The sequence below is a fragment of the Plectropomus leopardus genome, chromosome 22 (assembly GCF_008729295.1).
Source record: "Plectropomus leopardus isolate mb chromosome 22, YSFRI_Pleo_2.0, whole genome shotgun sequence".
NCBI lineage: Eukaryota > Metazoa > Chordata > Actinopteri > Perciformes > Serranidae > Plectropomus > Plectropomus leopardus.
The window spans coordinates 12,732,652-12,756,397 of record NC_056484.1 but is presented as its reverse complement, the minus strand read 5'-3'; the positions used below and the strand labels follow the sequence as shown (position 1 = coordinate 12,756,397).

The 23,746-nt window shown below is 37.6% G+C and overlaps 3 protein-coding genes across 3 annotated transcripts; 1 reads left to right on the top strand and 2 right to left on the bottom strand.

The window, feature by feature from the left end:
- Positions 1 to 10: 10 nt before the first annotated feature.
- Positions 11 to 6,334, bottom strand: LOC121961660 (ras-related protein Rab-19-like). The gene is made up of 4 exons (XM_042511725.1): positions 5,418 to 6,334; positions 2,050 to 2,233; positions 510 to 613; positions 11 to 422 (listed from the first exon to the last, which is right to left on the bottom strand). The coding sequence occupies exons 1-4, from the start codon at positions 5,610 to 5,612 to the stop codon at positions 234 to 236; spliced, it is 672 nt and encodes a 223-aa protein (XP_042367659.1). The 5' UTR covers positions 5,613 to 6,334; the 3' UTR covers positions 11 to 233.
- Positions 6,335 to 7,669: 1,335 nt separating this feature from the next.
- On the top strand, positions 7,670 to 14,192 carry LOC121961653 (tetraspanin-8-like). The gene is made up of 9 exons (XM_042511717.1): positions 7,670 to 7,828; positions 8,964 to 9,029; positions 9,568 to 9,681; positions 10,218 to 10,292; positions 10,428 to 10,526; positions 12,258 to 12,344; positions 12,663 to 12,722; positions 12,870 to 12,953; positions 13,461 to 14,192. Exons 1-9 carry the CDS (start codon positions 7,748 to 7,750, stop codon positions 13,563 to 13,565), a joined length of 771 nt encoding a protein of 256 aa, XP_042367651.1. The 5' UTR covers positions 7,670 to 7,747; the 3' UTR covers positions 13,566 to 14,192.
- A 1,015-nt stretch (positions 14,193 to 15,207) lies between these two features.
- LOC121961724 (tetraspanin-8-like) lies at positions 15,208 to 23,323 on the bottom strand. The gene is made up of 9 exons (XM_042511783.1): positions 23,113 to 23,323; positions 21,917 to 21,982; positions 21,493 to 21,609; positions 21,300 to 21,374; positions 20,633 to 20,728; positions 20,158 to 20,250; positions 19,840 to 19,911; positions 18,571 to 18,654; positions 15,208 to 17,373 (listed from the first exon to the last, which is right to left on the bottom strand). The coding sequence occupies exons 1-9, from the start codon at positions 23,170 to 23,172 to the stop codon at positions 17,239 to 17,241; spliced, it is 798 nt and encodes a 265-aa protein (XP_042367717.1). The 5' UTR covers positions 23,173 to 23,323; the 3' UTR covers positions 15,208 to 17,238.
- Between the last annotated feature and the right edge of the window lie 423 nt (positions 23,324 to 23,746).

Here is a 23,746-nt window from a genome sequence, read left to right as displayed (position 1 = left end):
CAATTATTTATATTATATATAAATATTTATATATTTATTTATATCTTGGGTCAGGTAAGTCACTGAAAAGTAAACTGAACTGATATTTCAATACTAAAGTTTACCTTCCTCAATACAAAGATTCTGAGTTCTTGAGGCCTCTTATAGCCATATTCCACATTTGTGCATCTTATACCCTTATCATTCCCTTTCTCAAACATCCACAATGATTGTCCATCCTATCCACATTCGAATCAGCAACATGTCTTCTTCTCTGGTGGCGTGTAAGCAGCTGCCATGCCGTTAACTGGCCGAGAGTTGGACCGGAGGAGCACTCGAGGTGTGTTACCGCTCTCTGAGTCCCCCTGCTGGACATTGAGGCCATTACGAGACAGCAGCTCCTTGGCCATCATGAGAAAAGCCTCTTCCACATTTTGACTCTCCTACACACAGAGAAGGAGATAGGAAACTTTAGAAAACATTTTTTTACCAGCTCCTCTGTGTTGTAAATGCCCGAGTGCACTTGTTACCTTTGCAGATGTTTCTAGAGCAGCAAGTATGTCTTTCTCCTTTGCCAGATTGCAGGCTTCCTCAAACAGAACTTGACGTTCCTGCTCCAGGTCACATTTGTTACCTACATGGAGAGAGTCAGGAAGCTGAGAAATACAGATATACTTTAAAAGGCACAGTTGAACCCTAAAATAAAGAAATGCACGTTTTTCCTCTTACTTGTAGTGCTAATATCATTCTTGATTGTTTTGTGAGTTGCCAAATGTTGGTGTATCAGCGCACAGAAAGCAAGCATGTAAGAGGCCCGTACTCTTGACAGTGCAAGATGTAAACTGTATGGCATCCTCTATGTAACATCGTCTAGCTCAGTGGTGCTAGGTGAGCAAACATTAGATGTACTTTTCCTCTTGCGCATGATATGGTTTGCAGGTTTAGTTCAGTAAAAAGAAAGTAGTTCCTGTATGAAACTGCTCACAACAAGGTCTGTGGATGATCTTGAGCAACCAGTTCATTTCGAGAAAGAGCATAGGCAGATTATGAGACAATGGGCCCCTGGGCACAGATATGGAAAACGTCCCACCACCTCTCTGGAGCAGGAGAAACAGGCTTTATCGTTGTTTAACCCCTTTCAACGTTTTGAATGTCTTTGTCCTCATTATGCATTCCTCTGTGTCTCTTTGTAGCCATTTTGTGTCTTCTTGTAATTTGTTTTTCTTTCTTGTCCCTTTTCATAGTTGTCATGTGTCTCTTAGCAGATGTTTTGCATCTCTTAGCAATTCTGCCTCTTTGTGGCCTTTTTGCATTTATTTATTGTCATTTTGTGCTTCATGTGGTCATTTTAAGTCTTTTACTGGTTAGTGTCTCTTTGAGTGACATTTTGCTAGTGAATACCAGGGGGCCCTGACACTTTGAGCCCCTGTGTCTGTGCCTGGTTGGCCCATTCAGTAATTTATACATGGGAAAGATAATCTGCTGTTAAGTTTTTCAAATGTATTTTTTATTTTTTTTGCACTTTAAGCCCCACAAGAGGACTGCCATCTATTAAATTGGAGCGAGTGTAAACATTTCTATGGCCGATACCTCCAACACTCTGCAACCCACACCAAAAAAAATCTAAAACGATAAATAGCACTACGGGTAAGAGGGAAAATATGTATTTCTGATTTTTGGGGTGAACTGTCACTTTAAACACCTAACAGTAGTCTGTATTGCCAAAGCCCTGTTAATTCTATTATAAAATTGCCTAACTTACATGCCAAGGGCAAAATTTCATCACATTTATGTGAACATGCAGTGCTGTATGCTGCAACATATGTTTTTAAGTGTATGTGTAATAGAAGAGATCCAGTGAATTGAAAGCTTCGTTTTTCCACACTTATTAACCTCTACAAGAAAATTTTAGTTGATTCTGAGTCCAAAACTTTTACCACCCAGCTATTCACTTCAATCACTTGACATTACTGTCTGTTTTTTTGTCCACCCTCTTCTTACAAATTGCTTCTGATACACAGACATCCTGTATAACTGCGCCTCACGTTAACTTTTCATGTCCACACTCACCTATAAGAACCAGCACTACATTGGTCGCTCCATAGAGCTCCACCTCTTTGATCCAGTGAGTTACCGAGTCAAAGGTCGAGCGCCGTGTGATGTCATAGGCGATGATAGCACCGTGAGCGCTGCGGTAGTAGCTCTGGGTGATCGTACGAAACCTCTCCTGACCTGCCGTGTCCCACACCTGCATCTGTTACACACACACACAGACATAGACGGGAACAAGGAATCAGCTGTAACAGCTATATAGACTGAATTGGCTGACAACGGCGATAGAATATAACACACACACACACACACACACACACACGTGAGGAACAGTGTGTCAGATTCCTTGTATCCCTCTGCAGATTATTCCCTGAGCATCTGACAGACCATGTTAACTTGGTAACAGCTGTCATAGCAACCAATATAAACTCACCAGCTCAACCCATTTGTTTTCAGCACCAGTGTTTGTGGTTTGAACTATTCCTATCTGGATAAGCTTTGAAACTAGATTACAAGTGAATGAAATAAAGGCATTCATTCTTGGATATCTAAATATAGCCTGTAAACATATATAACACTTGTGTATTTTACATACTCTTAAAAAGACAGCTTTTATTTTTTTATTACTCACTCTGTATGTTGAAGTTGCAAAAATAAAGAAAGAAGTGAGTGCACTGACTCACTGCAGACAAAAGATCTCTCAAGGGAAGAAAATTCAAGAAAATCCTCCTCCTTGTGCAGGATAGCCTACAGACTGTGACAATAAAACAGCAGCTATGACCACTTATCATCAAAGACTGGAGAAGAAAAATAGAAAGGGCAAATGCACAAAGTATTGAGTAGCTCAATGACATGCAGCCTCAGGCTTGAATTGTAAGTTGGGGGTTGAGGTTAACACCCAAACAGGGGCTGAGCGCTGTTTGTTTGTTTGTGGAGTCAGTAAGAGTGGTTACATGGACATGAATAACCTGTTTTTTAGGCTTATGTAGGTTATGATCATATTTGAGACATAGTGTTTACATGAGACAAATCAGGCAGCAAACCACTGTTCAAGACCAACAAACAACTAAACTGGTTGTGTTTTAGTGAACCATTGCTGTGTCTCCAACTGGGCATTTTGTAGTGGCCCGTCTGTGCTTTTTTTGACACTTTTAAGGCTCCAGACATGTTTTGTAGCTACCGGCGGGGATAGTGCCACAAAAAGTGTATTTTTTCACAGAGAAATGACTGTTACTTACTGTGACTTACCATGACATTTCTTTGTTTACAACAGAAATTGTGCACTCCCCCATGTGTTTTTTTTTGTGCCTAAACCAACTGCACATTTGCCTCAACACTGTTGAAATCTTAAGTTTTAATGAATCTGCCAAATAATAACGTGCAAATGTAACACGTGCAGCAATTTTTCTGAGGGTTGGCTTTTACTTTCACGTTCACTGGCGAGCATGTTTACAGTAACTAACAATTCTGCAAATTATACCTTTGAGGTTTTATGACAAAGATATATGAAATTATGCCTTCTGAATTAAACTTGAATAGACGACTTAAGTTGAGACAGCATGTCATGACTGTTTATCTTACAGTCATCTAACTGGCTTGTCAACAAGACAATACAATTGGTGTAGGTGTGTTTATTTGAGTGTGTGTGTGACTGTTTCTTCCCCCCTGGCCATGACAAATCTACAGATAAAGCTTCATGGCATTCATACAAACAGAAACATAAGAAATAATAGTAAATTCTGATATTTTCATGACTTAATTTGTTCAGTTTGGGCACCCTTATTCACAGTAGTGCCACAGTGGATGTGACTACCCATTGACCACTACAGATAATTAATTTGCACATGAATGATGATCTGAAGGGTTTCCAGAACTACTCAGGTAACAGAGTAATTTCTGATGCATGCAGAAGCAATCACTGTGCACCTAAACGGTTTACTTCCTTTTCCATCTCAATGACGGAACAGAGAAGTCATCCCAGGTTTGTTTTTGTCTGCACAAAAGCCTCAAGCAAAACCTGAAGTACGGGTCCTTCATGTGAGCAGCTGGTCTGACTGGTTCTGGACTGAGTCTAACTGACACTATAACCAAAGGACACCTCTCACTGTGGTGTCATTTGGCCCTAAACCTTAAAAGGCCATCACATCTGACAGGAGTTTTCCTGATTTATGCCATAGTATTCATAAAATATTTTTCAAGAAAAGGGACATACAGTAAACATGCTGCAGTTTGCTGTTGTGCCTTTCATTGTCAGAGCCAGCTGGCTCTACAACACCCATGATAAGGATCTAGGCATTTCGCTGCAGCATAATTAGGGTTGTTTGTTAAGTTGTTTGTTAAATCAAAGGCTTTTTAATAGCATATAAAATGCATTTTAACACTTGTTTCAGAGTCACACAGGGCCAACTTTTTAATATATGATGGTAAACAGTAGGGATGATATGTTCTGTAATTATTCATTATTATATCACATTATTTTCCCTATTTCCCAGAAGTATACAGCAATAATTCCTCATTAAAAAATTAATTGGGACCTGGATCAAGATAAGACACATAAAACGAATGTATGGATTAACCAATTAAATTTCATTTAAGTGTTTTTATAGCTGACATTTATCATTTAAGACTTTTTAATACCTTATAAGGCCTTTTATAAAATTGAATTTAATACTTTTTAGGACTCTCCAAGACCCCAGGATAGTCTCTAACACCTTAAAGTCCTTCTTTACCCCTTTCTAATGCCAAATCCTTGACTTTGATCTACAGTCACGTGCTACTTAATGTCTTCAGTGACTACAACAGTCATTTGTATTTTGAAAATTTAACTCTGAATATATGGTTAACAGTGGTGGAATGTAACTAAATACATTCACACAAGTACTCTCTTTATGCCAGTTTATACTTTAACTGCACTACATTTTAGAGGGAAACATTGTGCTTTTAACTTCACAATATTTATTTGACAGCTTTGTGTACTTTACATGTTAAGATTTTCATTTAAAAAAAGACAATAAGAGTTTATAAAATATGATGTTTAGTCATGAATTAAATGATCAGTTTAGCCTACAGCTTAAGTGATTAGTTGACGTATCAGTTAGCTATTTAACAGAAAATGTATTGCCATTTTTCTTTTTTCTCTTTTTCTAATTTTGGGGTTTGGGGTTTTCACTGTATATTTTTACTTTTAATTCTTCAGGTACATTTCTTGTATCTACTGAACTGTATACCCCTTTCATCACTGATGGCTAGTTGCAGAAAAAGTTCCGCATATGGGATATAAATGTATAAGTTCTGCATATATTGTTATTACCACTTCAACACACACACCCCAAAAGACTCCACATGCATTAATGTCCCTGCACACACTCAGTCACGCCAGTGCCAACCTTAACTTTCTTCCCCTCGATGTCCACCGTCCTCACAGTAAAATCCACTCCTATAGTGTTCTGCTGTCTCTCTGAGAAAATCCCTGACTTAAAATTCTGCACCACGCAGGTCTTCCCTACATTTGAGTCTCCGATCAGAATAATCTTGAAGAGGAAATCAAAAGAGTCGTCATGCTCAGGTCCGAGGGCCTGCATGGTGGAGGTACAGTAGAGTCTGTGGATGTGAGTGTGTGAGAATGGAGGAAACACTCCCTCTCTTATGTACCGTAGATCACTAGGAATGTTTGAGGCCTAGAGATGCTGTTATCTTTATGCTTGAATAACAGATCTGTCATAAGAGAGCAAACTGATCACAAAATGCAGTTATGCTGAGAACTGTTATCCAAAAAGAAACAGTTTCTCCCTCCAGTGAGAGCTACAGTTGGTCAGATTTCCTGCAGCAGGGTGACTTTGGTTACATTAGTCCACATGTAGCCTGTAAAACCAGTTTAGGGTTCAAAAAGTTTGTTTGTCAAGATGCAAAAAGGTGTCGTGCAAAGGTTAGAAAACAAGCAGCAATCTGGAAGATTCAACTGCCTGTTTGCAGTGGTGAACACTAAAATGTTTTCTCTTTCTTCAGTATCTCCCTCTCTTTTCTTGTACTCTTCCAGTTGGACAAAACCGCCTCAGTAACTGCTGCTCCTTTCAGCTCCTTCTCAGGTGTTGACCCAGTTTGTGTCCCACAGCGCAAAAAAGCATGTCTACACATCCCATCCTTTTTGTCCTCCTGCACAGGTTAGCTGTTCACCAAAGGAAAAAGGAAACTTCCTTAATATAAACATAAAAAAGATTCTTGTCTGTAACCTAGGTTCCTGTCCAATCCACCTGCTGTTCTTTCACACACGTGTCAGCCTCTTTTTCCTCTCTGCTTCGCTTTATCTCTGCGTCCTTCTGTCATCAGTTTTTCCTGTTCTCACTGACTTATAGCCTCCTGCCTCTCTCTCTCTCTCTCTCTCTCTCTCTGTTGATAGCACCTGTGGAAACAATAGAAACCCGCCCTACCTGTTCTAGAAAAGTAGCCCAGCCCCACTGTGGCTGTGGGATCCTGGGTAATGCAGTCATTTTACCAGTAGAAAGGTATCAGTCATGTAAAAGAGTGCACAACACACTTTGGGATGTTTTGAGTGTTCAAGTGTTTATCATCTATGTTACTGCATGTGTAATTTATATATTTCTGTATGTAATAATAGTTTTTATTGATCTAATATTTATATAGTATAGTGTATAATTGAACTTTCTTAAGATAAAGAACATAACCGGGAATTAGTTTCAACATTTTTTAATTTTTTTTCTGGGTGGAGGCAGAATTAGATGAACAGGTCTTCAGAGCACTAAATTGCTGTTATTAACTTTGCATTTCTTGTTAGAGGGCTTTTTTATTAGTTTACCCCTAATCCTAACCTGCCAAAGTGGGGGGCCTTTACATGGTCAGGCATATTTTATCATAACTGGCCTATGTTGTAATAAAATAAGGGGCAGTGTATGATGGAGTTGGCAGTTAAGCATCCCTGAGAGGCCACTAAAACAATAGGAAGTATGGCTCTACTTATCACCTGTGGCGTTTGGTGGCATTTTGCACAAGTGAACGGTTCCATTCATCTAATGGGAATGCAGTAGGAAAAAAAGGGTATCAAATCAAGTACTCTATCAGTGTCATCATCACTTTAAGAGTACTGGTATCATGATTTTTTTTTCAAAACAATACCCAGCCCTACTTGTTATGTTTATTTTTTCATTTTACGTCAGGTCTTTTTTGTCCATGTGCGTAATGGACTATAGCAAATCTTTTTTTTTTAATTAAATGTTGGAACAAAATTTGTGAGTGCTCTTTTTTAATTGGTGCAACAGTGAAAGTGGCTTTATATCTACAAAACATACATACAAACAGTGGTGTATAGAAGGGCGTGTTTAAATTTTACTAGTTTTATAACTAACACGTGCTTCAGTTCAAAATAAATAATCCATTAGTAAACTAAATAAATAAAATCTGAGAAATCTGGGAGCTAAGGGTGTATTTCAGCTGGTCAGTATTTCTACGTCCCTGCTCATAATGCACATTGCACCGATCTGCCCTGAATGCATCATGGCTAACACATCATTCCTGCGCTAACCCACCTTGATGCCAAAATTTTCCGACTGCAATTGAAAGCAGCACAGACCCCTCACCCAGTGCATCACAGTGACGTCCTGTGCGCAGAGATAAATGCCCTTACAGTCAGAATCACAGCCCTGTAGCCTCAATATTTTCTGTATGTAAAAAGCGTTTTAAAGGCTGGGAGAGAAGCAGCAGCATGCAGCGGAGCGCAGTGGTCGTGGTGGCGGATAAAACGAGCCTGAAAAGGCCGTTTATTTTTGCAAACGCTGTGCATATGGTAGGTACATTTCACCGCTTTTGAATGCAATTTAAGACAAGAGGCCTATTTGATTGTCTTGTATAGGCTATTTCTCTGATTAAAGTTAGGATTTGCATGCTGCTATTTTGACCTAAATCATCAGATTATTATTGACCCAGATAACACCATGCTAGTGCTCTATGTCTGTCTCTCAATAACATGCTGCAGCAATTCTCCATCGAAATGAATGCAGGTTACTATGTGGTAATACATGCATTGGATTTTATGCACTATAATGTTGTAGGTTACACAATGAATGTGATGAGAAAATAATTTGCATTTACAAAATAGCATCTTCTATCCCTCCTCCCACGGGCCTCTGGAATATCTGTAATATCTCTATAAGCTACTGTTTACTATGTGTTTGTGGATGTCAGCCTCGATTTTAGAGTCATGTGCATTATAGGTGTCCATTTGGCTGTGATATTATCATCCTTTAATGGTATTAACAGGGCCGGCCCGAGACTTTTGGGGGCCCAGAGCAGGATTTTGTTTGGTGACCCCCCTTATTGTACCACATGACACTGAACCAACTTGTACATTTTAATTTTTAGTCTACATGCTTATATGTACATTATTTGTGCTTAAAGACTAAATTGAGGACTATTAGCAGCAACATGATTTTAAAACACTGCAGTAAATGCAGTAATTTTTCTTATACCCTTAGTTTATTGTTTTTTAACCATTCAATCCTTGGATTTCTTGTTTTACAGGGGGCAGTAAATTATTTACTTAGCCTACCTATATTGTCCAATTTTACCCATCCCTAAGCTTTTACGTTTTGTCTCTAGTTGTTTGCAAAACACGGCACAAAATGTCAGTTATTGTTTTGTAAGTTCAGTTTTTATTTTCTCATCATCTCTTGTTCGTTAAAAAAAGCCCCAAAGCAACTGCTTGAATTGCGTACTGAATGGGTCCAACTCAGGGAATTACCATAGTTGTAGGCTAATCCTGTGACACTTTTCCAGTGACTGACAAACAACATTAAAATCAAATACAAAATTTAAGACATTTTTAAACTAAAATGCTTCCTTTCCCTGCATTTTCTGCATAGCCTTCTACAGTTCTTGTCTTCACTGGCAGACTTTAATTTGTTGTGTTCCTTTCTCCAAAGGCGCTGTGCTTCTTCATGTTGACAATGACAGTAGCTTGGCACAGAGACCTCATACAAACCGGCAAAGTAAGACTTCTGATTATTTTCTGACCAGATGAAAATAATACCCTATAAGCAATGTGGAGGCAGAAATAACTCTTATCTTGTTGGGCTTTAAAAGGAACAAAAGAGTTGCTGGGACATCCAAGGACGATTGGGGGATTATTAATGCATGAGTTTACTTGGTCTTCCATCAATATTGCCTGAAAAATCCACAGCAGCACTTTTTTTTATTTGGTCTTTGTTCTGAAAGACGGAGTTCAAGCCTCATGTTGGCAAGCATCTGCCACTTACAGTGTCCTTCAGTACGACAGTGAATTATCTTCAGGGCCTAAATGTTCCGTTCCGTAGCTCAGACCTTTCGCTCTAACCCTGACCTTTGACCTCCTCTGTAGACATGCTATGTTGGAAATACATGTGAAAAAAACTGAATTGTTGTATTAAGTTTATGTGAATATCTCAGATGAATCATACACCTTCTTTTATCTCAGTTTTTTTTTTACATAAATTAGGGCATTTGCCAATCGTTGTACCCTTTTAACACCAGTGTTATTTTTCTCCTCAGCTGGTGTCCAGTGTTTCTGTGGTGATAATGTACGTTGTAGAGATCAGCTGCCTGCTGCTCTCAGTGCTCGGTGTGGTCGGGGCCTGTAAAGGAAAGAGATGGTGTTTGATTCTGGTAAAGAAAAACTGCTTCATGTTCTCGTACTGTCAGGATTCCTGCAGATCCTCAAAAACTCTTTAAAAGGCATTGAATTCTTTAATCTAAAAATTAGGCCTGAATTGGTATTAACATGCCTTAAATCAGTGTTTTGAAAGTCTTAAAAATGCAAAGAAATAGGATGTGGGATATTAAGATAATGCAAAATCTTAAAATAATTGGTAAATAAAAGATATTAATAATAATTTACAAACTGTTCTTCACTGACATTATCACCATAAAAGTATGTTTTATATTGCAATAAATATTTGGGCAAAATTCTCCCCATTCCTAAGTAATACATGTCAGTTCATATTTTTTGTTTTTCTTTTAGTTTTATAAAGTTTCATTGCAAGTGGCAGGGAAAAAAAGGCTTAGAAAGTCTTAATTCCTCTGGAGACGTTTTTTTTTTTTTATCTTTGTTTAAAACAATGTGTTGTATGATTTCAAATTGTTTGTTTTCTGCAAACTATGTTCTCTTTCACTCACTGTTGTTGCTTTATGTGTGTGTGCAGTATGCAACTGGGATGGCTGCAGCCAGTCAAACAATAATTATTCGAACGGCACTAAGTTACCAAGATGTATATGAGGTATGATACTTGAATGCCTTGCTTTTACAATTATGATTTTTACAACATTTAATGTTATCCTATAGCATTAAAGAGCATCTGCAGTTTGTGTTGATATGCAAAGAACTGTGTTCAGTGTGATTTCTGCCTCCTCAGAAACGTGTGCTCCGTGAGGAGTCCAAGCTGCTCTCCATGATGCCGCTCAGTGGAACCAGCAAAGCCAACAGAACCCTGCTGTATAGCATTCAACAAGAAGTAAGCAGCTTTTTTTTCTTTAGTGATATAGTTTATGATCCAGCTCAAATGGGCACAATAAAATGTCAAACCACCTTTGCAAATTTGAAAAAAAATACTAATAATTTGATCAAATTGAACCAAATTTGCCCTGCATTTACACTGATTAACATAACATTCACAATGTGGAAGTCAGTGGTGTGTGTGGTACTTGAGTGGAAACTGTGCAGGTGTTGTAAAGGAGCATTAAAGCAAACTCTGCAAAAGCTGCACTTAGATTTAATTAAGCTGGAGCACCATCAGGTGTTCTCAGTTGTCCTAACGATAACCTGCCTGCACAAAGAGCAGGTAGATCACAGCATGGGAGTTGGCACCCCAGGGGTCATCCAAATTGGGCCACGTTTTATAATATATGATCCAGATAATACATTCCTCCCACTACAAAGTGCAGTGGAGATGCAAAATATATCAATAAAGCTAATTTCAATGAATTTTAAAATCCATACAATAAATGATGGGTCCCACTTATCCATATATACAGTAAAAGCTTATACAGTATATCTCAAAGATATCAACACGGGCACTGGAATTAGTCTTTTTATCACTTCTGCTAACATTATTCTTCATCTTTATACGACTTGGTGGACTAATGTTCCCCAAGTTTTGGAATTAGAGTTCCCATATTGCATTGGAGCAGTATAATATTGCCAAGTAGCTAAGCTGTGGCCTACAGTGTTTTTTCAGCCAGTTTGTTCACATCTTGTGAAATTGGCTCCATTAAAAGTATGCCGAATGAGCCATCAGCAGTCCCTATTTGCAGTGAGCATGTGGGTTTTCAGAAAACTATCACTGAATTTCTTTTAAACTGAAGAAAACTTAAAATCGTCATCATTCTAAGGCAAGATCTGCAGTGTCTTTGTTTCACGATTTCTAAGTGGATTTGTGGGAATATATTCTTAATGTACATGGGAGATTTTGAGATTCTCAGAAAGTATAAGTCACACTAAAGGTAAAAATCTGTGTATTTTGTCTGTGTGTCAGGATTTGACTGAAGATTTGACTGGTGGTGTGCCTCAAAGCTTGAAAACCTCTGGTTTGTCATCCTTGACAGCTTCCACTTAAATTCTTATATCTAGCATTGCAGTTTACTGGTTTGTTAATGCAAACAGCTGAAAACTGTGTGGTTTATCAGGTGGGCCACCAAAATTTTCTCTTAGCCAACCTGTTCTGTGTTCATCACTGACTAGTTCAGGGATGCTTTTGGGGCATTTTCTTGGCCATCTAAGGTGGAAAGACACCAGCTACCACACTCTCTCACACTGGATTTTACCAGTAATGCCCCACACACAGACACACAGACACAAACATCACTCCAGTGGCAATCAAGCATGAATGAAGCCTCACCAGCAGTATATGTAGTGTTTGGGGCGGGGCCAGGCAAGTAGGTGTGTCTTATCTTAAAGAGGTACCAACCTGCCTTAAATTATTCCCAGTACAAATCCAGTCAAATTATTGAAATGTCGTGATTTATTCCTCAGATATGAGGGATGATGGGAATGCCAGCAACTGCAGATATGTTTTTGTCTTTCTGTGTGTTACATTGATTATGCATTTTGTTCAGGTTTATCTATGTCAGTGTTTTGGTTTTACTTCTTACTTGGCCTGTGTGTGTGTGTGTGTGTGTGTGTGTGTGTGTGTGTGTGTGTGTGTGTGTGTGTGTGTGTGTGTGTGTGTGTGTGTGTGTATCTCCAGTTTGAGTGCTGTGGTCTTATCGAAGGCTATAAAGATTGGGGCGCTTCCATTCCTCCCTCTTGTAACTGTCACTATCCGGGAAAATGCGTGAGTATCTCACTTTATATAAGCAGTGAAGATGACTCATTCTGGCCCTGTGGCCTCACATTTTTAGTCAAGTAAGACACATGGGGGGAGGGGGATGCTTTTTTGTTGGGTTTTTTTTAAGTGACCTTGATCTTGTGTATGTCTTTGATCCAGTATACCCAAGAAATATAGCTCTCCGCATGAAAACAGTCTGAAGTGTAATCTGGCTTACCCAGGCTGTAAAAATGAACAACATTCCTCTTTTTTGATTTTGATTTGTCTACATATTATTGCTCATTTTTGTCCTAACATGTGACAGGATTTTGTCCTCCTCACCAGATTCGACTACGGGGCAGTGCCACACTCGGAGCTCCAAAGAACCAGTATGTTTATCAAGAGGTAAAAGATCTTAGGATTGTTTTTGATAATTTGTTCAGTTTTCTCTCTAAATTGTTAAGAATTACAGCAGTAGTTCCCAATGTCATTTCTATATTTACTACTATTTTTGTTACCACCTTTACAATTAACCCACACTTTGTTCCACAGCCTTGCCTGCCAATTTATGTTTCTGAACTGAAGCTTGCATTCTCTTTGGCGATGGCTGTACAGTTTGGAAGTGGAGTGTTTTGGGTACGTCTGTGTTTTTTACCCCCACATTTATATGTTTGGTCTGACTTTACACAGCTAATAATTCTTCATTACCTACCATGTATATAATAAACATAAAGCTACAGCTGGTAAATTTAATAAAAATATATTTTTGTCAAATTACACAAGACAGATAATCTGTAAAAAAAATAAATAAATAAAGATTCCTCCTAGTGCTTCTAGTGAACTAATTTAATCAAGATAATTTTAATTATACAAATACATGCAAGTGTTGCATCCTGTCATGACTCCTGGTGGTCAGATTTGATCCCAGGTCAGCAGAAAATCATGTTGCAGCCGTTATTTAAACTCAGTATTGTTTTTAATTTAACTCATGTCGTTTTTATGATGTCTTATGTGTGATGTTTGGAAGGATTGATGAGCTTGTAATGCAAGACAAATTTCCGTGCAAATGGACAATAAAGTCTTATCTTATCTTATCTTATCAACACCCCATCATGCTTTTAACTCTTGTGCTTCTGCTCCCAGGGGGTTCTGCTGGTGATGAGCATCAAGCTGATGGGCCAGATCAAAAGGAAACAGGAGTTCATGGCTCTTCTCCAATCAAACAGATACGTTCCTGGTGCCTTCTAGTCACCTAGTATGTTTTGATACACACTTCAAATTACTGTATTATCAAGCATAACTTATTTGTATTTGCACATGTAAACACATTAAGCGGTATACCATAACCCAGCTATTTGTGCTATAGCAACATATGTTGACATTATAATTTTCTGTTGATGCATGTGACTGATATTTAAAAGAAATGCACATGCATAGATCAATTTATTTTTTTGCCTTACTGCTGTAAAAAAACATTGCAATTTAATGACATTAACTGTCTTTAATAATCAGCACATTTTCTTTGTCATATCTCTGAAATTATGTTCCAAATGGATATGGCACCAAGCATTAACCAACCATCTGTTTTATTTGAGTAGCTGGAGTTAATCCAGGCATTTTCTTATTTACAGCAAGTGTCTGAATATTATTCAATATTATTTATCTCCATTTTGTCATACCTGAATACATCACTAAGTCTTTGGGATGACAGATATTAATGGAACTCCATCTACTGTAGCAAAAACTTCAATTTATCAACTGGACCAACTTCTTTTCAACACACATATTTAAACATTCGTACTTGTCGTAAGCTCACTTATTGAATTTTCAGCATTAGAGCAACCAATAATCTTTGAGCAAATAATAATATTAATAACCGTTATGTAGCACCTTTCTTAAACAGTGTTTACAAAGTGCTTTGACTGAAATGTAATCATTTATTTATGATTGAGCAATGTATTTTCTTGGGTAAATAATCAGGTTGGACAATGGAAGGAGCCACAGCTCTCAACGGGACAGTAGAATGTCTTGACGCCTTGTTATGCACAATGTATATTTGACACTTCATCACTACATCCGGTTCTTAAAGCACATTAAGTGGGTGAGTTGTACCCACCGGGAGGAGAGCGGATTCTGTTTGGTTGCACATTCAGTAGACACGCGGTAAATCTTCAGTTATTTTGCAGCCGATTTTGATTTAAAGGTTTGGAGTAATTGTGGCCACTGCAGACAGGTTGAGAGAGGCTCCTGTAGGGAAACACGTCACCAGTATTCTTGCAGAGACTGTAATATCCCGACCGATGCCGCTCTCACCAAAGAAGCCTTTTACGCCACATAACTTCTAATATGACTTGCTGCATGAGCTGCCTGCGGTTGAAATGTCATCCTTGATGAACAAAATGTCGAATGAGTTTCATCTGAAACAACAGATCCAATGTCTACCTGTGCACTTTAACCATAAATGCCTAATATACAATATGTTCGTGCAAAGGATAGTATTCTTATTTCTGTCATACACTGTTTTTTTATTTATTTATGGAATGGACTGTAATATTTTGTAAATAGCAGTAATAAAATATGTGATTCTTGTTCCTTTGTTTGATTCTTAGAGCTGAAAAATTTACATTCAATTATCTGGTTCTTGTATTTGTCCATTTTATACTACGTTAGACGTTCACTACTGTGCTTTTTACTCCCTTTTTGGGAATGAAGCATGGAGTTATTTGGCATTAAATTATTGCTGCTTCTTCCACCACAGTTCAGTTTCTATGAAAGAAAATAACTTCACTTTAGGCAAGTAAGTCACCTAAAGGTCACAGGTTAGTCTCATGAGTACAATACATCATAAAAGAAGCTCATTACAGTACAAAACTAGAAACTATCAACATGATAATTTAGCATTACTTGTTTTAATTTGAAGTTACACATCCTTTTGTCTTCAGACAATAGATATTGTATCACTGAGCATATCTTTTTCATGACAACATATTTGGCTACAATCATGGAAAAAAAAAGTCCTGATGTTTATTTTTGTGGAAAACCAGGAAACACAAGTCCATGAAAACATTGCAGCTGTTACATGTTTAAGCATGATGCAAGTAAAGTCACACATACTGTATGACACCTGATTAGGAGACGGGGCGAGGATAAACACCTGAACTTTCCTCAGCCCAGTCAGAATAAAATGATGGAAGTGTGCATTTCTGCAAACCACAGTCATGTTATACAATTCATATTGAATCAACACTTCCAAACTGACGTACTTCACATTAAATGTATATAAGTTTCTCATCAGGGGAAAAGGGGATAGTGGATGCCATCCACCATCCATAATACCGCCATAAAACGGCTGCCGAGCAGGAGACAATTGTTCAGAGACAAACATACATCAAAAGCAGGTATTTTTAACTACACGTCTGCATAAGACGGGTGTGTAGCTAGAAAACTGTGTTTGTTGCAACAAAACTGGGTATTTTTTAATGACACGTAGGGACATTTCAAGCCATGTTTGTTGCAACAAAACCAGATATTTTGTCATGACATGTCAGGTCATTTCCATTTGTGCTTGTTGTGACAAAACACTGTATTTTTTAGCAAGAGTTTGGGACATGTTCAGCTTTGTTTAGAGCAACCAAATCCGGTAACGTAATTTAAAATATGACATCTTCCCAACTGTAAAAACATATTTTTTTGTAGCTAAACTTAACAACAAATTCATGACAGTCTCGTCACAACAAACATAAAATTGAAAACTGAAATTTAAAGAAATGTAAAATTTCAACACATCTGGTACATATGAAATGTGTAAATGTAACATATCCCTGGTTTGTTGAAAAGTGCAATGCCAACATTTATTCTGGCTGGGTTGACTTTCCACATTCTCCTTTTTTATGCAGGGCCTCAGGGAGTGATAGGAGGCTGTGATTCAGTTCTGCTAAAGAATAAGAGGCAGGGTTGTTGTATGACTTTGGATTTGCTTCTTTGGCACCCAAAACATGTAAAATAATTTATCAGTTGCACCTCCCCTGTTATCTGTATTCATATTTCTTCCTGCCATGAACCAAAGCATCGGATCCTGGTAATACTGTCATGTAATACCAATATGTACCAATGACATCCTATTATATATAACTGTGCTATAAAATGTTGCAAAAGGTCCAGTAGCTTCTCTAATCAAATTGTAATTAAAACAAGTTGAAATAATGATAAAATCAAATAATAAAAGTGTACGCAAAGTTTGGCAGAAAATTATATAAAGATTACAGAAAGCTACAAAACCACAAAGTACATACATTCTTATTAAGCTAATACATCTGTAAGGTAAACATTTTTGTACACAACTTCATCAGTGCTTTTTTGTGTAAAACCACATTTCCTTTAACCATCTGATTTGAATTAACTGTTTTCATATAATATGCCTCATTTTTCTGCTTGTAAATTCTTACATGGTTCATGTACTAAATTCCAATCTGGGATTAAAATACCTCTGGAAGTCTAAATGTATTTTTTTACTTAAGACACTCATTTGAAATATTTGATGCCCACTGAGGACATTGGAAGGCAAAGCGCTGGACATACAGCGCTACAAGTGTTAGTTTGTCCCACCTCTCTCATGTAGGTCTTCAACATAATATACAGCTTATGTATCTTGATTTTCTTTGATTGTAACAAAGAAAAACTCTTCACAGTTTGCCCTGTTTCTGGCCATTTTCACATCCCACAATTTTCCATTGTAAAAACATGCATCTTCTGGAGGACATACATGAATAAAAGGGATAAAACAAATTGAAACTACCAAAACCAATACATTCAAGAAAGAAATAAAAAGAATATGGCTTTTCGTGCAACTTTACTTTTTGGAGGCCACTTCTGATATATTTACACATCATAAAAACAGTCTGTATCCTCGACCCAATCCCTCTCAGGTGTACTCTGCTGCGTCTCCAAGAACAGTGTAGTTGCCTGCTTTTGCCTCTGCACTGTAGACCACCACAGGGGTGTCTTCCTTCTGATTCAGCCGACATAAAATGAGAATACACAACACCACTGACAATATCTGAGGAACAGAAAAACAGAGACAGGTCTTTAATTCCCATTCATGCTTTGCTCTTTCATCCTAAGTGAGCTGCAATTTTAGAAAGAGACGGAGGGGGGCACAAAGGGCAAAGCAAATGCAGAGACAGATTTTCTCTGAGGATGTTGACTGGTAACAGTAGGAAGAGCCACTCCAGTAAGGTTCTGTCAACAGCTCGAACATATAGGAGTTTTTAAGTCAAGGGGCTCAACCAAAAGGACAAACTGGAGGCTTTGTATTAAGAATGACACCAGAATGAAATGTTGGCAGTATGTTTCTGCAAGCCAAGGATATGTTACATTTGTACATTGCATATCAATATATGATGTAGTTCAGATTACATGTATATGATATAAGTCTGTCATTACTCTGGAGTCAGGGATGTTGGATAGTGTAAGACTACAGGTGAAATGCACAATGTCCAGTCATGTTTGTAACAATCAAACTGCGCCTTAAGAACAGTCAGTGACATGTACTGCTGTTTTTGTAGCAACAAAAGTGAGTATTTTTTAATGACAGTTCAGGAAATGTCCAGCTATTTTTCTAGTGACCAAACTGATTTTTTTAAACAAACTTCAGGATAATTCTTGCTGTGTCTGTAGTAATCAAACTGCACCTTAATGTCCTTAACACCTTAACAACAGTTTGGAACTTGTCCAGCTGTGTTTGTAGCAAAAAAAGTGGGTCTTTTTAATGACAGTTTGGTAAATGTCCAACCATGTTTGTAGTGAAGTATTAAAAGCCAAAATATTATATTATCCTAACCCAAGTGGATTTTGGGCCTAAACAGATTTTGGGCCCATGTTTATGTTGCTTTTGTACTCTTGTACAGTGTCTTTAAGTTCTTTTAAAAGCGCTTTTTAAATCAAATGTATTATTATTATCATTATTATTAAACCTATCCTAACATAAACCACCACTTTGCACAACATAAAATCGAAACATAAAGAAATATAGTTTGTGTTAACATATCCGCTACATATGAACGCTACAATGCCAACATTTCTTCTGAAATTTGTGTTTCTTTTTGACCAATATTGTGAAATTCCTCTGTGTGGTGTGAGAGCTGAAAAAGTACTGGTCAAAAAGCAAGGAGCAAGTAATAGTGAAGACGAAGTAAATAAATATAGAGGTAGGTAGGTTGGAGTCATGATGGACACATTTAGACACCATACATACCCAGAATAATGTGATTCCCAGCATTACGCCCAATGCAATATTTATGTCCATCATCTCATGCTCAATCAAGTATGGAAGGCATGACTAAAACAGAAGAGCGGATACATCAATGTAACATTTCAAGTGTACGTTCCCCTATTTTAAGGGGTCAGAAGCTCAAAAAACCCAGCAGTTTCAGACAACAAAAAGAACATTTTCTACATTTTTTAATTCATGGAGTTTCTTAAGATTTCATTAGAAGTATCCTTCCTTTATATAAGGAGGCTTTGTAAATAAAGCAGTACTACACTACAGGTTCTCACTAGACGTGAGAGCATGCTTTGTAATGTGACTCAGACAGAAAAAGCAGCATTGTAATTCATGAGGTTATCTGTTCAGTTCCTGGTTGGTTTTCTGTTTTATGTCCAAGGAAAAGCTGCAGGAGGAAAACAGAGAAATGCTACACTATTAAGAGTTATTTTGTTCACTTAAGTTTTTCTAGTTCTGTGCTCAAGAGGAATGCAAGGCCCATTGTTTCAGTGTGAGGACTTGCTGCTTTCACTTCATTTCAGGGGCTGCATTCTGAAGCTTTTATCTAAATCTTTATGAGAAATCAGTTTGTTGTTTTGTTTTTTAACAGCTGTCTTACATGAGTCTACATTTGTGCTATTGTTTCATGTACACATACTGTATAGTATATTCAGTAAATGTAAATGGAGCTTTTTCTTTGCATTGTAGTTGTAATGCAGATTTCACTGTAACATCATTTAGTATTGTAGCAGTTTGCTACAGGAACTTGAGTAAATCTCTTTTTGTTCAAGGTCTGAGAGTAGGAAAAGAAAGTAAAAGATCACATAACAGAAGCTCAAACAGGACTGAACAGAAAGCCAGGACTTACATACAAACTAGTTTGACAAGGGGATGAAGTGCAGGTGGAGAAGCTCAGGTGAGGGGAATAAGGTGATTAGGCAGAGAAACAGGCAGAGAGCTGATTGGCTGAGAGAAAATGTGGAGCAGAGAGGACTAACAAGGCTGATGCAGAGCAAATGTGAAGATCAGCAAATGAGGGAACACAGGAGGGGGAAAAAACATAAAAAGCAGAAACCATCAAACCCAATAAACACAATCCTCTCATTAATAAAGTAAAAACAAAGAAGGACTCACTAATATAGGCAACATAAATGATAATACAGATACAACTCAGTCCGGTTTTCCCAAACAGTCTGAAGGCATAAAGACACAAAACAGACTGTGACAGTAAAAATGAACATTTAAGAATGCTTTTATTACCTCTTTATAAATCATGATGGGCTGATCATCGGCCGTGTGCTCAAACACACTGCTGTCTCTGGGAGCTGCCACCTGGAATACACACACATGAATCCTAGATTTCTACAACTGTTTTTAAAACACTTTACTTGTATCCACAAATGTGAACCTCATATAAGCCTTTTTCTAACCAACATGTTGACACAGATGAAAATCCTTTTTTGACTTTCTCGTTATGTTAAACTTAAATTGATCCACAATTATATTCAGTATTCTTGAAGATGTATCATTGGATAATACACATCAATGATGTAGGGATTGTGTAGCTTTCACACTCACACATGGATTAATGGACCCCTCAACGCACAGGCAGGACTCTGGGATGTAATTGCCCCAATCTAGGTAGCCCTGATCCAGTCCACAACATTGCAACTGAAAGGGAAGATGGAAGGAAAGCAGATTACCGTAATGCACTGCTAACTTTATAGTCTTTTCTCTATTTAACTGCAAGACATTTTATGATATCCAGTCATGTCTTTAACAGAGTTAAAGTTATCAGGGCGTCATGTGCTTCTATAGCTTATTTGATCCTCTACATCTTTAACATCGGTGGACAGTTCATGCTCTCTGTATCACAAAAACCTAATTCACTTATTTGTTTTTGTATGTGTTGTTGATGGTGTGTGTCTGGATTTTTTGTTGGTTAATGATTTTCTTAAGCATTTGGAATTGCTTTTATATGTGATTGAAATGAAAGGTAAGACATATATATGCTTGAACTTGAACACACACACACACACACAGAGTTACCTACCTCTGTCTGTACTTCCTTGAGGCTGTCTATGATAGGCTCACTGGCATTATTCAGCGGCAGCATATTTAGGTAAAAGTTCTTCATTTCTTCGGCCTCCTGCAGAGCAAAACGAATCAATATAAAATTAGACTAGCAATTTGAAAATGTTAATGTAGTTTTTTTGGAGGCACATTTGTGATTCACAAAAGCATTTAAATGTTTTATAAGTAAAGTCTTTAGGTAGTTTTATAGTACTTTAAATATATATTATAAAAGATGAGGTATCTTATACTGTGCTGTCTTTTTTATTTCTTTATTAAACCAAAAACACAACTTCAAAAAGTAAAGTCTGGATTTATCAGCTCTGATATGTGCATAACTTGAATTAAAATACCTGCAACTACAAATGTCCCAACAGCGTGTTAAAGAATACCCAGTTTGGTTGCAACAAAAAGGCTGGAAATGTCCCTGCATCTCATTAAAAAATACCTGGTTTGGTCGCTACAAACATATCTCGAAATGCCCAAACATATTGTTAAAAAATACCTGGTTTGGTAACCACAAACAGGGATTGAAATGTAAATGGTCGTGAACAGTTCTGATGCAGCCTGCTATCTTATATGATCCTTATGTGTAAAAATGTGTACTAGTTCTAAAGCATTGTCATAAAAGGACAACTTTGTAATACCTGTGGTCGCAAAGCCAGTCCTTGAACTTCAATTGCAATCATGAAGAGACTGGCCAGGATCATTCCAACTACAAACTGAGACACACACACACACACACACATACAGACATGAGCAATTAGATTTTAGGAAAAGATTATGGTGATGTATGCACTACTCATAAAAACAATGAAACTCTGTTTTCTCTTTACGCACCACTATAAGTGCCCACTGCTTCTCTTTGCAAGCCCCATACACACCAATGATAGTCAAAACCAGAGTTATGATGGAAATAATATACATGGCATGAAGACCTGCAAGCATCTTTTCTATCTGTGGAGAAAACAAACAGAGGTCCAGGTCAGCAGTATCAGTAAATCAGGAAACATGTAAGGTAGATGTAGGTGGTTAGGTTTAGAAAAAACATCATGATTTGGCTTTACAAAATAACATCATATATGTTACCTGACAGACAGACATCACACGTCACTAGCACAGAATGCTACACATACAGGCATACTATGCTACTTTGTTGTTAAAAATGCCACTGTTGACCTTCAAGGCATAAACAAAAGTCTCCAGGGTGAAAGTCCTGTGTCTGTTTCTAAAATACAAATGGTTACAATAAATACATGTGTACCTCTTCATCTTCGTGGAAGTATCCATGGCTAAAGAGAGTGGCAGCCAACAGCAGGGCACTGACAATCTGCAACAGCAGCACATACTTCATTATAATTACATTCAGCACTATAATTAGAGGTGTAAAGAGGGCCTGCACAACATAACATGTTTGTTATCATCATCTCAATGTCTATTTGTGTGATAAACACATTGCAAAAAAAAGTGATATTGCACTCAGATTTTAAATGAATTTAAAGGAGTGGATATGTGTAAATGCACTGCAACATCAATTCAGCATGAAGTCCAAACAATGTCAGAAAATGGTCTCCTCAGCCCAAAATGAGGTCTTCAAACAACCAGTAGTCACTGATAAAGAAGAGCATGTTGCTGGAGGCTTGAGTCAGATTGTGCTATGGATCCATAAATAGCCTACTGAACAACAGCGAGGTAGTGGCCAGTCTGGCAGAACAGTGACAAAATTAACCCTTTTAAACTGGCTCAACATCTTTTTCTTTCTTTCTTTCTTTTTGCTGTATTGAGACACCTTTCACAAGCTGTTTGACTCTTTTAAAAATGAGCAAATATGTATACACACACACAGACACACACACACACACACACATATATATATATTGCTTATTTTCCTTGTTGCTTAAGTTGCTTCTCTACATGTTTTTGAGAGAAATCAAAGCCCAAGTTGTCAAGGGTTAATATACCTAGTGCAGACACAAGAGACAAATTTGTACAACTTGTACAAGTTTGTCTCTTGTTTTCATGTCCATACTAGGTATATCCAGTTACCATCTGTTGTTTATAAAAATGATGATGAGGAAGAAGAAGATCAAAAACTTTAGGCTTTTGCTTTCGAATTCATGTATATGATTACAAGCTATTACATAACTGCAAATATATAATAGCAACTTTGCTCATTATGTCCTGAAAAGTTGTTGTTGTTGCTGTTATTTACAAAACCATCATGTTTGTGTTCCCTTCGTCCACTGGGGTTTTACTTTCTCCCAAAAATGTTTCCTCAAACATGTTTCCGCTGAGCTGCATCTCTAATGCAAACAAACACTAAGTTGCTGAAAACATTTTCATCAAAATAATCAACTTTCAGATTTAAGCATTGGATAGAACCGCTAGTTTATGTATAATAAGAGGACTAATTAGACACTTACACACTCATTTTGTTCTGAGGAAAAACACTTCACTTACCGCGATCAAACTTATCACGATAATGTAACTCCGTTTCAAGCAGACGTTCACTTTTCCCATGTTGTCGCGCTTGAACTCGAGGTTAATATGTGAACAGTTAAAAGTTTTCCTATAATGGCATTTCACATGCCATAAAGAGAGTTTTTTCGTGATTCTAATAACGGGAAAAGTCGTCTATTACGCGCAGTGGTGTTTGTGTCCGGGCAGAGAGGGGGAGGAAGCCCTCCTTATGTTCTGTTGAAAAGACCCTCCCCATCTGGAGCTGGGTATGTGTGTGGGTGGAGTTGGGGAGGTGAGGGGTAGTTAATATGATTTAGGGAAACATTTGCACAAATTGTTCACACATTCTGATTCTGACATTCTGATTTTTTTTTCCCACTGTTTGTTTTGAGGTAATTTGGTGGCTCCAGTCTGTTGCCAAATGTAAAGTTTGCTTTTGTTTTCACAACACATTGTTGTGAAGAATTCATAGCTGAAATTTAAATTATATAGCCATGCAAACTGGTGCTTAAATGTGTGTTGATGATTTAAACTAAAGTGGAAAGCTTTAAATAGAGGGGTAAATTTAGCAGAAAAGCCATTACTCAAGTCAGATTAAAGGGGAACTACGCCGAGTTTCAAAATTCAGTCAGTG